General features: G+C 52.6%; 6 protein-coding genes and 1 non-coding gene across 7 annotated transcripts; 5 read left to right on the top strand and 2 right to left on the bottom strand.

The window, feature by feature from the left end:
- Nucleotides 1-147: 147 nt before the first annotated feature.
- Nucleotides 148-235, top strand: C7974DRAFT_t15. Its single transcript has one exon. It is a non-coding gene; the product is annotated as a tRNA-Tyr (tRNA).
- A 154-nt stretch (nt 236-389) lies between these two features.
- On the bottom strand, nt 390-3,488 carry C7974DRAFT_18876 (uncharacterized protein). Its single transcript, XM_046136543.1, has one exon. It carries the CDS (start codon nt 3,375-3,377, stop codon nt 420-422), a length of 2,958 nt encoding a protein of 985 aa, XP_046003101.1. The 5' UTR covers nt 3,378-3,488; the 3' UTR covers nt 390-419.
- C7974DRAFT_18905 (uncharacterized protein) lies at nt 3,125-4,618 on the bottom strand. The gene has a single exon (XM_046136546.1). It carries the CDS (start codon nt 4,418-4,420, stop codon nt 3,599-3,601), a length of 822 nt encoding a protein of 273 aa, XP_046003100.1. The 5' UTR covers nt 4,421-4,618; the 3' UTR covers nt 3,125-3,598.
- Nucleotides 4,619-6,103: 1,485 nt separating this feature from the next.
- Nucleotides 6,104-6,806, top strand: C7974DRAFT_371484 (uncharacterized protein; the record flags this gene model as incomplete). The annotated part of the gene is made up of 3 exons (XM_046140022.1): nt 6,104-6,288; nt 6,319-6,529; nt 6,591-6,806. The coding sequence occupies 3 exons, from the start codon at nt 6,104-6,106 to the stop codon at nt 6,804-6,806; spliced, it is 612 nt and encodes a 203-aa protein (XP_046003099.1).
- Nucleotides 6,807-7,392: 586 nt separating this feature from the next.
- On the top strand, nt 7,393-8,514 carry C7974DRAFT_18835 (uncharacterized protein). Its single transcript, XM_046136527.1, has 3 exons — nt 7,393-7,707; nt 7,760-7,804; nt 7,862-8,514. Exons 1-3 carry the CDS (start codon nt 7,579-7,581, stop codon nt 8,402-8,404), a joined length of 717 nt encoding a protein of 238 aa, XP_046003098.1. The 5' UTR covers nt 7,393-7,578; the 3' UTR covers nt 8,405-8,514.
- Nucleotides 8,515-9,753: 1,239 nt separating this feature from the next.
- C7974DRAFT_18865 (uncharacterized protein) lies at nt 9,754-10,866 on the top strand. Its single transcript, XM_046136539.1, has 2 exons — nt 9,754-10,486; nt 10,766-10,866. The coding sequence occupies exon 1, from the start codon at nt 10,015-10,017 to the stop codon at nt 10,480-10,482; it is 468 nt and encodes a 155-aa protein (XP_046003097.1). The 5' UTR covers nt 9,754-10,014; the 3' UTR covers nt 10,483-10,486; nt 10,766-10,866.
- On the top strand, nt 10,573-12,514 carry C7974DRAFT_18832 (uncharacterized protein). The gene is made up of 3 exons (XM_046136526.1): nt 10,573-10,987; nt 11,052-11,712; nt 11,766-12,514. Exons 1-3 carry the CDS (start codon nt 10,662-10,664, stop codon nt 12,420-12,422), a joined length of 1,644 nt encoding a protein of 547 aa, XP_046003096.1. The 5' UTR covers nt 10,573-10,661; the 3' UTR covers nt 12,423-12,514.
- The last annotated feature ends 296 nt before the right edge of the window (nt 12,515-12,810 follow it).

Below are 12,810 nucleotides of genomic sequence, written 5' to 3'. Positions count from 1 at the left end.
GTAGTGCGCCAAGACTTCTCAGTATGGTGCTACTCATTGTAGCCACTAAACTGGCTGCTTCCTCGGGGTCTTTTTACAAGATTATATTATTATTACGTCAAACTTTCCCCATCAAATCAATCTCAAGCGTGGCCATTGGTCGCATACCTCCGCTTGGTGTAGTTGGTTTATCACGTTCGACTGTAATAGCTTAATTGTTATCGAAAGGTCCCTAGTTCGATTCTGGGAGCGGAGATATTTTTTGCTTTCTCGCATGCATAAGTCACATTTTTTATCGCAGCTGGGGCATGAAATGGTCTGTATCATCTGTACAACGTTTTGCAACATTCCTTGCTCGCTGGGCTTGAAACACCTTTGAAGAGATTGCATTGTGTGTTTAGTATCTACGTTCTGCCTTCATAGCCTGCTCGAGCAGCTCCTCAGAATCCCATCCATGCCCCCAAGGCGCTGACAGTTGTCGTGACGCCTTCCACGATGACTCCTGGGTTGTGCACCGGTCCACCAAACAGCATGTTGACGTATCCATATGCTGCCCGGTAGTCGTGCATGTCGCTGAAACCTTCGTTGAAGCCGACACCATTGGCGTGTTCCCAGGCCCAGAGCTTGTTTCCAACGTTCCACCACTTGTATGCGAAACAGATGACGAGGAACAGCAGGATGATGATGGACAAACCATGCGCGTAAGAGTGAGCTCTCTTCTTCGCGACTACGTTGATCACAACAGAGCGAGATGAGAACTCAAACGAGCAGGATGCGAGGTATACAAGGAAGGGCCGGGCGATGTAGGAAAGAAAGTCGTTCTTGCCAAATTCCAGGCTGACAACATCCATGCTGGCATCGGAGAATGTAGATATCGAGTCAGGCGTTTTGTATCCATACGTATCAAGAGGGGACATTTCTTGTGAGAACGCCACTGTGGAATTGGACCTTGAGCTTGCTGACTCGGTCTTCTCGTCAGTCTTCTCATCAGTCTTCTCATCAGTCATCTCATCAGTATTCTCGTCAGGCTCTTCGTCTGCCAGCGGCCATTTCTTTGAGAGTTGATCGAGAGCCGAAGTACCGGAAGGCCGAGGAAGGCCGGTGAAGGTGTCAAGTCGGCGATGTCCCGGCACGCTTGCTGCCTTGTGCTCCAGGCGGTTCAAGCGGTGGATAGGCTTCTTAGCGTGCGCGTTCGGGAGGATGAAACTACTGCCTGGGACCGACTTCGGGTGAACGTTAACAGCAGCACGATACGGCACGTTCAAAGAAAGAGGCTGTGCCTTTGGAGCTGCAGGCTCAACGGGTGAATAGTTGAGCATCTCTGTGATGTGGCAAGAGAGCTTCTGCGGTTCAGCGACTGATAGCGAGTTCGTCGCTTTGGCTGGAGAGTAGTCTAGAGGTGTGGAGACGTTTGAGTGTGCAAGAATTTGTGCTTCTGGAACTGCAACGTCAACCGGCGAATAGTTGTGTATCTCTCTGCTGTGTATAGAGAGCTGCTGCGATTCAGCCGGAGCAAATGAGGGTGAGAACGCTGGCTCGACTGGAGCGAAGTCTAAGCCTGTGCGGACAGTCGATACAGTGAGCTTTTGTAGTTGTCGAGGCGCTGGTGCAACTGGTGAATAGTTTAGCATCGCACTGGTGTGCAAAGAGAGCCTCTGTGATGGCGTTGTAGCAGCGGTAGTTGTCGGAACCATAGGTTCGGCTGGAGCGTAATCCAGAGTTGCAAAGACCTTCGATACATCCAGTGGCATGCCCGTGGGTTTTGAAGGCGAGATGGATACCACTGTATGCGTGGACAGATTCAGTTCTGGAGCTTTCGGCTTGGGCGAGATGACAGGTTCGTCGGGAGCACAAACCAGAACCTCGCTGATGTGAGACAGTGCGAGCGATGCACGGCTATCCTGTTCGCGGGGCGTCGTGGCTACAGCACCTCCGATGAACAATGACAAACTGGGCACAGCGACGTCCATAGAAGCGTGATTGATGACTTCAGACTCAGTGGACATGACGATGTCGGAAGAGGTATCGCTAGATGCGTCATACTCATCGCCAAGTTCATCGAACATCGACCTGTGATTGACGGCGGTAACATGAGGGAGTGTAGGCGGGCGGTCAACACTGCTGATGGTTGGCCTAAGCATCCGCTCTTCCATCAATGCATTCTCGAACTGCCTGTTTTCGTGCTCAAGAGTCTCGATACGTGCATCTTTGAGAAAAATTTCACGCTCGTAATTCTCAGTCTGCTGAGTGAACCCGTGAATCTCCTCTTGGAGACTGTAGACTTGACCTTGAAATTGTTCGGTGATCTCGCGTTTGACGATCTCTGCGTCTGCCAATGCATTGCGAGCTTCGATTTCGCTATTCTGCAGGCTCTGCAGCGCCAGCTGTGCTTCTGCAAGACGCTCTTCAAATTGGTTGCGATCGCGGCGGAGATCTTGACCCTTGAACTGTTCGTTTGTAAGATCGAAACGTAAGCCATTGTTGATTTCGCTGAGGTGCGAATATATTTTCTTTTGTCCTTGAAGTTCTTCCTCAAGCATCTTCTTCTCGGCCTCAAACGTCTCAATTTTTCCATTGAGTTCTTCGCATTCATCGGTTAGCATTGTGTTCTCGACGTAGATCCCGATGTTGCCTGCCCTGACGTCGTCCAGCTCCAGTTGCAGCTTGACATTGGTCTCTCTCACAAGGTTAGCCTCGCCACGCTCAGACTCGTAGGCTTTGGCAAGCTCGTTGAAACGGTCTTCCTGGGATCGGAGACAGTTTGCAGCATTCTGCTCAGAGTTGCGAGCTTCCTCACGAGCCTCCTCACGAGCCTCCTCTCTCACCCGTTGGGTCTCTGCGTCAGCTCGAGTCAGAGCGGCGCGCAGCTTCGACTCCCAAGTCTCATCGCTACTGCGTGCGTTTTCGGAAACAGCAAAGATTCTCTCATTGTACTCATACTCGAGTTGCTGCAGTGCGCGCTCACAATCGGCGTGGGCAGCGCTGGTGTCACCGGCGTTGTTTGGCGTGTTGTCCAGGAGACCCTTGCTTGTCTCGGGCTCCGCCTGCAACTTCCCGTTCTTCACCTTCTCCTCAATCCCCGGCTTCTCCGCTTCGCGAGTTTTTACTCTCACATTCTGCGACATGTTGTAAGAGTTGCGGAAGGTGGCAAGTGCCACGCGGGCAACTTTTTCAGCGGCTTCTGCGCGCTTCGTCTCCCTTTGAGCCTCCTGGACTTGAACCTTGGCATCGGATAGCGTTTGCGCTATGCCCTTTGCGTCTTCGAGCTGTCGTATGTTGCGCTGCAGTGCGAATTTCTCACGGTGAAGCGTCGCTATCTCTGTTCGCAAGTTTGCTTCCGTAGAGTTGAATTGAGGGAAGTTCACTCCCGAGAAGGAGAAAGCATTGGTTTCTGACATGATCTGGCGAAGTCAAGTCTGGGCAGACCGGGATAGAACAAAGACTTTGTAACAAGAAAGGCGTTCGAAGGTACTATTTGCAGGTCAAAGGAAGTTTGAGGAGGAAGAGTCATATGCCAGAAAGGTTAGGGGCCGTTTGCTATTGTTCGATGGGTTGAATAGGCAACGCTCGGTGAAGACGGCGCTCTGCTCTCGAGGTGAAGGCAAGCTTTCGCAAGTCCCTAGTCACCAAACACCACCCTCGTTCCTTGAAATAGGCCGCTCGTGTGTACCCTGCTTCTCCAGCCACCGATTGCTCTCGTCTCTTGCATCCATCTTTGCGAGTCTGTTGTCGCCATCGGACACCTAGGCTGACCTGCTACATGGCGCTCTGTGCAATACCAGCATTTGCCCGGCCTTCTTCCCCTCAAATGCCGGTCGTTCCCTTGAATGACTACGGCTTTTTTGACACTGTACACGGGGCCCTGGACCAGAGTATAGCCCGGGGACTCGAATGCATCGACATCGATCTTCTTGAGTATAGATGATTCAGCAGCGCTCCGCCACTGCTTGCCCACATATTGCATGTCTTCGCACACGACTCTGCACACCCGACATAGCTCCGCAATGCGATCGTTCACCCCACACATGTTGAAATATTCTTGGTCCGTAAGCAGTCTTCGCGATTCCGTGTGTCGCTTCCTCATATGTAGCTTCTTGTCGCGTGGCCCGAACTTGGTTTCCGGTACTGGTTGGAATTGATAGGACAAAAGAAGAATACATTGTCGAAGTTCTGCTGGAAGACCCAGAAAACTCGCACTGGGGTGTACTACTCCATGCTCTGTGCTGCGGAAGTCGATGTCGCGAGGCAGGATCCAAAGGCTTGGTGCGCGCTCGTTCTCGAGTTTTTTGCGCGGCGACGGTTTCAGTGACCGCAGAGAAGGCTGACTAAAGATGGAAAACTTCTTGTTTGCAAGCGCGTGCGGCCGTTGTCGCAGCTTCTTCTGATACCTGCGCTTTGCCGATCCAGAGGTGTCGGCCTCGAGATAGCGATGAGGTTTCATGAGTATGCAAGGCCGATGCAAAGCAGAGGATTTGAGTGTGTTTGTAGAACCCTGAGTATCGGCGAGCAAATAAAGTTACCTCTCAACGCTAGCGTTGATGGGTCCATGGTTGAGCACAAAATACTCCAGCCTTTTGATAGGTTAATCACTATAGACCATCTTTTACTGAGGCTGGAGTAATGGTTGTTAGCTACAACATTGAATTAAAGGTAGACCTCATATTACCGTCCTGCATACGCGTCATGAACTTTCAGAGGTTGCCTGCTGCTGTGACATGCTGGACTGACAGACCGACCACCCTGTATCGACCGTTAAACTGTAGTTTCAACACGAGCCCTTCGCTGGTACTGCAGTGGGGTAGAACGTTGACCAGGTCACATCAGTGAGTGAAACGCAGGTTGTGAATACATTAAATCAGATATCAGCAGTTCAGACGGGGTTCTTGACTTCGCCACAATTCGTACTGACACTCACGGCGAGATGTACTTACCTACCATATATTTCCACGATTAGGTTGGGCAAGTACATGTACGCTTTTGACCCTGCGGCTATAGGTTGCGGCTTCCATGACTAACCTTACCGGGCTTGCGACTAATCATACCACGGAGAGTAACGAGTAAGATGCTGGGCAGAACTATTGTTCATGCGGGATATAATACTTCATAACAAAACTCAACGAACAACTTCTCGTGAAGTCTGGAAGGCTCATGAAAGGCTCATGAACAGTATCCTGAATATACGTATGTGTTGGCCACCACATCTTTGGTATATCAATCGGCAAAGGAGTCGCTGCGCCCAAATACTGTTCTGCGCTCCCGGTCAAGGTCCCTATCTCCGACTGCGTACTTTTGCTGTACATTGGGATCGACCAGACGGGCCGTACACTCGTGTGAGAGGATGATCATTGCTTGGTATTGGGGTTGCGGTGCCAGAAAGGGACGGTGTATGAGCCCGTGTAACAGATCTCGATGTCAGGGGACACTTCTCGTCTGGGAGTGTGACTACCTCATCAACAGTCCGTTTTGATCAGCATCTTATCAAATAGTAAGACCGAGAGAAGAGACCGGTGGAATGGTGTTTGGTGTTGCGCAGTCGATCGAGTACCTGATTCAGTTGTTATACCGAGCGCCAATGCTTCGAGGTGTGCTTTACTTGAAGCGCAGCTGCGCAACTTGCCTTGCCGGCTCTGCCCAACCCGGTATTACCGGCGGCCCAAACCCTCTTGATGGACAGAACGTTCGGATCCGTAGCAACTATCGGCATATTTTTGGTTGGATTAGATTTCGCTACGGCTGTTGAACGTAGAATGAAGACACATGACGCAGACCCTGAGTGTCTGGCTGTATTGAAATGAAGTGTGACGGTAGATGCGAACCTACTACGAGCTAGGGAGGATGGCGTTGCACAACAAACATGTCCTACGTACTGCAGCTGCGCGTAATGTACCTTTTGTACACAGCGGCTGTGCGCTCGGTGTCACGTAACCACGTGCCATTGTCGTCGGTGCCTGAAGGAAGAGAGTCGTTGCATGACGGAAGGCCTCATCACCAGGGCAGAAGTCGACTAATTAGGGCCAGCCACGACATGGAGCATGAGAAGTGGAGTCTCAGAATCTGCGGCAGAAGGGAGCGATCCTATAGGTAGCGATTCTAGAGATTTCTGCATCGGCTGTTCGGTTCGAGGATGAAGCCTGCACCGGTGAGAGCAATTGCAGCCTATGGCGACGGCATCTTCTATAAATCTGTCGACGGCTTCCAGGGTCTAGGAGCGATGCAGAAATGCCCAAGAGAGCTCCTTCGGCTCCCACGCCATCGTCCGAGCTCGACTGAAGTCCGCACTGAGGACAGCGTGTTGAAGTTCGCGAGGCGGTGAGCGGTGTCTGACATAAGGTTGCTCAGAGCTAGCCCATTGGGCCTGGCAGATCCGCAGGGCTGGAACACACGCAATGCCTTCGCCGTCTTTGTTGTTGTAGGAACAGACAAAGGCGATCCCAGCACGCCGGTTGTGGTGGTTGAGATGATGCACGGTTTCGGGCGCTGGGAGAAGTATCTGCAACGGACCAAGCCGCCGCTAGCCGCTTCCGCTCTGCAACGAAGGGCAGTCACGACTGTGAGTTTCGACTGGAGCTCGTTCTGAGGTCCAGTGAAGCAGAATCTCATGCTTGTACTAGATATTAAAGGCTGCTAATGGCCGCTGCTGCAGAAGCCTGCCGATCGAAACGTGCTGTCATCAACGGAGGCGTGTCGCGGAATTTTGGTGGGCACCTGCACAGGTTGGTGCCCAACGCGCCACTGCAGTGGCCGGTCCCCACAGTTCTCGCCCACCTGAGCTGCCGCAAAAGCGGTGGTACCCAAACCGCGCGACGCCAGCTCGAGCTGTCCATTGAATGGGTACCTGAGGCCGCTGGCGCGCTGGCTTGTCAGAATAAGTAGATCGGGCGCCTCCGGAAAGGTGCAGTGTTTTCCTGCTCCTTCCTCGCTCTCAGAACGCTGCTCTTTCGCCCGACTCATCGCCGGCTGCTTCACGTTGCCGTTAGACACGATTGCTCCAGCCTTCGCGCCTATTGTCTGCTTGCTGCCCGACCGACTGACGTGCAGCCGCCCGCCGTTGTCGCCTACCGTCTCGTCCAATCGTGACCCCGCCATCGCTGCAACCGGCCTCCCAGACCCCGCTGACTTCGCTCTCGTCGCAAAGAGCCGCACCGTAACAGCGCGCAGAGCAGCTCTCCCCCGTTGCGTGCGATCCAAGCAGTAATCTGAGCGTGCGCAGCTGCAGTGCCGCGCCATCTTGTATACAGCCAGCTTTCCGTCGTGGCCACGACAGCTGCACTTGCACCCCACTAGGACGCTGCAACCTCTGTAGGCCACTGCTCCACGGTATCCCAAAACGGATCGCCGCAGCCGCGCATCACGCCCCCTTCCGAATCCTCCATCACAGGCCAGCTCGCTTGTGTAGGTATATTGGCTCTCACCCCCGCCTGGAACAAGCTTCTGGACATTACCGCCCCACGGAGCAACAGGAATTCTGTCATTGCCATCCGAGCTGACAGCCTTTGGTTCCGGTGCCCCTCCTTGTCCTCTTTGAGCCTGGCCCACCTCGACACTGACATCAGTGTCATCTTCTCTTTACTCTCCCTCTTCTCTCACAACTAAGCCATCATGTCGCGAGCCAACCAGTGGTTCGTCCTCGGCGATGGCATCGCACGAGAGGTCATCACGGCCGACATCCAGCGCTACCTTGGCCCGGATGCGCTTGTCAGGCCTGGCACAGGAAGCGGCGAATACCAGGTTGGACTCACTGCGTGCTATCGACTTCAGCTCGGGACTAACCATCGTACAGGGCCAACCGGGCTACTGGATCACTGCATACCGAACCCTCACATCGGTAAGTCCGACTGGGCAAGTCTCCGTGTAGAGGACAAGGCTGACATGCTGTTCACAGCAAATGATTCAGGATCTGAAGATGGATTCGCAGCGTTGGCAGCAAGAGCGGCAACCAGGCGAGGGACGCGGAGGTAGTCATAGTCCTTATCTTCGTGATACCAAGGTATCAAGAGGATCTGACGCAGTTCTAGCTTACCAAGATTCGCGTACCCACGCTGCGCGCCAGCACTGGGGTCCCTCGAAACCGGTCGAGCACCCCTCGGCCGATGTTTATGACCGCCAGCCTGCGCCCAGGGCAGGTGGTGCCTATACCTCAGCGTCGTACGCACCAAGCGAAGGACACTACACCACTGCGCCGGCCGGTTATAACACACAACCAGGTTACCAGGCTGCTCCATCCTCGGCTGCTCCAAGGACCGCGCCCGCGGACCCGTACTCCGGCTACTCGCAACGTGATCAGGGATACCAGTCTCAGCCTTACGGTTCTTACCCGTCACAGTCTCCAACAGATGCCTACGGCCGACCCTCTGCCGCTCCGACCGCCTATGTGACCCCAAGGTATTTTGGATACACCGACGACAACTTTTTGGTCTATCGCTAAGCCCCAGTAGTTCCACGCCTGCTCCAGGTTACTACATTGCTTCAGATGGTCGTCGTAAGTGCTGATACGTGCATGGGTGCTTTTCATCGCAACACTAACACTAATCTCCTAGAATACCCATTATCGTCGCAGCCACAGCCATCTTCCCGCAGTTCGCAACCTGGTGGATACCGGAAACACTAGGCCGGTGCTTACCTCTGATGACTGCGCAGTAACTGGATGCAGTCCTCCTGTGACTGCCTGGCATCAACTATTGTTCCTCCGTCATTTTCTGTGCCCGGAGATACCCTTCTGTTTCCCGGAGTTCACCTGGATATGATTGTTTTACTACTTTTATGGGCCGTTTCATACCCACAGGAGCCGTTAGGAGTTCATCGATTTCGTCCGAAAATGTCCCGGATAGATGCATGATTTTATGGATGTCATGGACCATCTCGGAAATGTCATAATGCAATCAATCGAAACTTAATGAATCATGGCCGTTTACCAACACCCTTCTGGAGATATCCGTGCGGAGTGCTCTCCCAATCAGGATCATGGTTTCCCCTTCACGGACCTTGTCATCATCTTACCAGATGAGTGTAGGCTTGCGTTACACAGCTGGATCATCCACGCGGATTAGCTTGCAGCTTGAGGCTTTGCTTTGAGCACGAAGATCCAAGGAGTAGTCTCAGCGCTCGCTCTACAATGTTGTTTCTCGGTGTTTCGACCTAGTCGTTTCTGCATGACTGCATACAGGTCCTGGATAGCTTACGTCTTCTTTGAATGTATTCACCTTTCGTAGGAATTTCCTGCACCCAAGCGGTATCTGTCCGGGTGGCTTTATGGCTTCCAATGAAAGCGTGGCATTCAGGGATTGGAGGACCCATATGATACTTAGTTTGTTAATGCTGTTCTCACGTAGGCCTTTCACATGTGCTGGATACATTTTTTCGGACCTTCACGCAATACATGATCAGATTTACAAGCTTTGTTCAGCCGCCATCGCCCTCGCCGCTCGTACGGTCAAGCGGCTTCTATCCCTTCGAATTGATCGTATTTCGTGCTCTGCGCCAGCTATATTTTCTCAACCCGCCCCACGCGACTGACTGACTCGCTAACCCGCTCGAGGCCGTTGATGACAGCCACACGTTCAAGCCTCGCGGTTCGACTGTCCTGGGTAAGAGCTGATTCAGTCGCGGCTTGAAGTTTTCATAACGGAAGGTGGCGAAGCATCAATGCCAAAAGCAACGCGCGACGATGGTACTCTACGCTCACGCCGAGTGTGCACAACACATTTGGATGATTGTTCTCGATTTGATCGGCACGGTCACCAGCCTCGACGATCGGCAGTCTCTCACTACCCATGTCTTAGCGTACACATTTTATGCCGAATTCCGATGTTGCCGCCAACGACAGTGCCGGACAAATCATGCGAGAATGAGGTCATTGTGTGGAAGTTCTCAGATCTTGTACTCAAGGGTCCCATCCCGAACACAATGCTGGTGATGGTAAGATCATACTGAACACGTGACCTCTTCGCACCACGACAATATGAGGCTGTTGTTTACTATGTATGAACGATGCATACGTGGATACACCGTCGGCGTAGATGACGACGATGGGCAGCGATGCAGCGGAAAGCAGGTCCAGATTCATCCTTCGCTCGGCTCGGGCCTTTTGCGACCGCCGAAAGTCCTGCCCAGATAGTTGATCTCAGCCACAGACGAAATCGCAATGTGTCCGTACATCACAGTACAGCAGCGGTCTTCGAATTGACTTTGGCAGTTCTAGAACAGCCTGGTCATTCTACATGCAGAGCCAAGCCCTCAATGGACTTTGTACGATCTTATCTTATCATGGCCTGCGATCAATGCTCTTTGCACTTACCTGAAGTAGTATGTAGGATAACTACGTCACCTATCGTGACCTTATCTGGACTTCCTTGTCGCCTTACAAGACCGTTGCATCTGTTTGGGATAACCTCGGTCCAGCTTTCCATGATCGTGATCATCACCGGTTACACTTTTCCGCTTCGTACGGCTTTCCACCGAACCCCACAAGCATGTAACCCTGAACGGCCGGCGCTCGACCCTTAAAGACATCGTACACCCCGCATCTTCTCCGTAACAAGCAACGGCAGTGTCTTCCGAGGCTTAGTCTTTGATAAACGCATGCCGGCGTCGGCCCCGGACAATTGGCATGCACTGCTCAATTAAAAGATGGAGCGCGCCGCCATGTTGCTGCGATTGCGCGTGCTATTCTTCAATTCATCACGATGGTCGCATTCTCGAGTTTGTGTGCTGCACTGACGTTGTTTGGGCATGGCGCCACGGCGCGGCGAGCTCTCACCAGGCGCAATAATACTGAAAGCTATGCGACAAACATGCTTCACGAATCCATGGATTGGATGGACATGTATTACGATAATGAGAGAGGCTACCTTTTCGACCTAGACTCGGCCGCATTGGTACATGACACCAGATCTAGTGCATGGTATGCAGCGGGCTTGTTGGCGAGAAACGAGGCAGACGACGTCGAGCAGGCGATGCGCGTTGTGACCAACATAATTGACGCGCAGTTTAAGAATGAGAGCCAGCAGTGGTGAGTGTTTACCGATGATGGAAACTAAACAATGGCCAAACGTTCAGCAGCTGACATGCGCCAGGTACGGCGACTACCAGAAGTACCCCGAAGAGCCTACAGTCGGGACTGCACAATACCCAGCCAACATCTACAACTCGTGGGATCCAAATTGGCGTGGTTTCATTGGCACAACGTTTGTTCTCATGCTCGAGGAGTTCCCACATCTTATACCACAAGAGACGCAAGACTACATGATGGAGAGTCTCTTCAACACGACAATCGGTGACAGCTACCGCGTGGGCGGCGTTGACACCGACAACCTGTACCCAGCATACAGCAATCCTTCAATTATGCGAGCCTTCGTATCTGGTTGGGTCGGTCGCAGAACCAACGAGTCGAACATGACTACTGCGGGCGAGGCGTACGCAACTGAAATCATCGATCTGTTCAAGCGCGACAACACGCTTTCGGAGTTTAACTCTGGTACCTATGCAGGTGTTTCGCTTTTCGCGCTTACCCTGTGGGCGAAGTATCTTCCGCAAGACAGTGTGATGGGCCAGTACGGCAGCGAAATGATTAGGTACACCTGGACGTCGCTCGGCGAGCTCTACAATGCCAATCTGAAGAACGTCGCCGGTCCATGGGATCGTAGCTACGGATACGATATGAACAAGTACCTGAGCATTCTTGCGCTGCAGATGTGGACGCTGGTTGGCAAGGACAAGGCGCCCATGAACGCAAAGGTACGTTGAATCCTGCATCATCCATTTGACATCGAGACTAACTGTTTCCATAGCCTTACGCCATGGGTCACAAGAATGACTTTGCTATTTCTCCATTGATCGCCATCCTCGCGCCGTTCCACAACACACTCATCTCCAACGCAACACTCTCGGCGCTCACTACTTTCCCCGGTACTCACACTGTGAAGACGTCCGCTTTTTCGCCTCCCTTTGACACCTACCCGCGTAACATCACTGCTTGGATGAGCGACAACCTGACAATCGGCGCTGAGAGCTTCTCGGAGAACGTCATCGGCGGGCCAGCGAAGAACCCGAGTTCGTTCAACCCTGCCGTTGTCCAGTGGGGAAGAAAAGACGGCAGCGTTGGATGGCTGAGCTTGTACGCGCAGGTGTACGCTCTCAACGCCGAGACTGGCGAGAACTACCTCGAGCTCTCGTACCCGCAAGGCAATGCCACGAGTGGTTTCTCGTTCCTGGTCGGCACGAACAGCTGGGACGGAAAGCGCGATGTTGCTTCCTGGTCTGATGTCGAGGGTATCAAAGTCAACGTCACCGGCTCGGTGAATCAGACCTACACGGTGGCTTACAATGGAGCGAATGGTGGAGCTGGCAAGCCGGTCAACGAGTTCGAGTTCTGGAACTTCACGTATCTGATGCCGCCGGGTTCCACGGAGGTGCCGAGGGTCAGACTCGAGTTTGAACTGGAGTAGATCATCCCGTTGTGGAACATGCATATGAAATAATTGAGAGATTGTATATAGAGAGCTAGCTTAATATTACTACATTATAGTAAACAGCAGGAAACCTAGCTCTTGCCTGGTACGACGGATCGTGCCTGTCCTGGGACTCCATTGTTTGTTTGCAAAGTCTACACCCTTCCCTACTCATAACTGTTTCCTGCCAGCGTGACATCGTCGTAATTTGTGAGAGCTAGCCTGGACAGCCATTCTACCAGTGTACCTGCGCGACTGAAGGAAGACCCACAAGATTCTTGCGTTTTAAATGCACTCATCAGCTTACCAGCATTCAGCATTCAACTGATTTCTGACGCTCTCCTTCCAGACTGCAGATACCTCTTTTCATCTCAATGTTGACATA

The sequence above is a fragment of the Boeremia exigua genome (assembly GCF_020726555.1).
Source record: "Boeremia exigua strain MPI-SDFR-AT-0100 chromosome Unknown C7974scaffold_1, whole genome shotgun sequence".
Lineage (NCBI taxonomy): Eukaryota > Fungi > Ascomycota > Dothideomycetes > Pleosporales > Didymellaceae > Boeremia > Boeremia exigua.
The sequence above is the reverse complement of the archived record's forward strand: the minus strand, read 5'-3'. Positions and strand labels throughout refer to the sequence as shown.

Coding starts and splice junctions, on each gene's coding strand:
- C7974DRAFT_18876 (XM_046136543.1), bottom strand. CDS start 3,377: ATGTCAGAAACCAATGCTTTCTCCTTCTCGGGAGTGAACTTCCCTCAA.
- C7974DRAFT_18905 (XM_046136546.1), bottom strand. CDS start 4,420: ATGAAACCTCATCGCTATCTCGAGGCCGACACCTCTGGATCGGCAAAG.
- C7974DRAFT_18835 (XM_046136527.1), top strand. CDS start 7,579: ATGTCGCGAGCCAACCAGTGGTTCGTCCTCGGCGATGGCATCGCACGA. Junction 7,708..7,759: donor CAGGAAGCGGCGAATACCAG/GTTGGACTCACT, acceptor ACCATCGTACAG/GGCCAACCGGGCTACTGGAT. Junction 7,805..7,861: donor CATACCGAACCCTCACATCG/GTAAGTCCGACT, acceptor TGCTGTTCACAG/CAAATGATTCAGGATCTGAA.
- C7974DRAFT_18865 (XM_046136539.1), top strand. CDS start 10,015: ATGCAGCGGAAAGCAGGTCCAGATTCATCCTTCGCTCGGCTCGGGCCT.
- C7974DRAFT_18832 (XM_046136526.1), top strand. CDS start 10,662: ATGGTCGCATTCTCGAGTTTGTGTGCTGCACTGACGTTGTTTGGGCAT. Junction 10,988..11,051: donor AAGAATGAGAGCCAGCAGTG/GTGAGTGTTTAC, acceptor GACATGCGCCAG/GTACGGCGACTACCAGAAGT. Junction 11,713..11,765: donor AGGCGCCCATGAACGCAAAG/GTACGTTGAATC, acceptor CTGTTTCCATAG/CCTTACGCCATGGGTCACAA.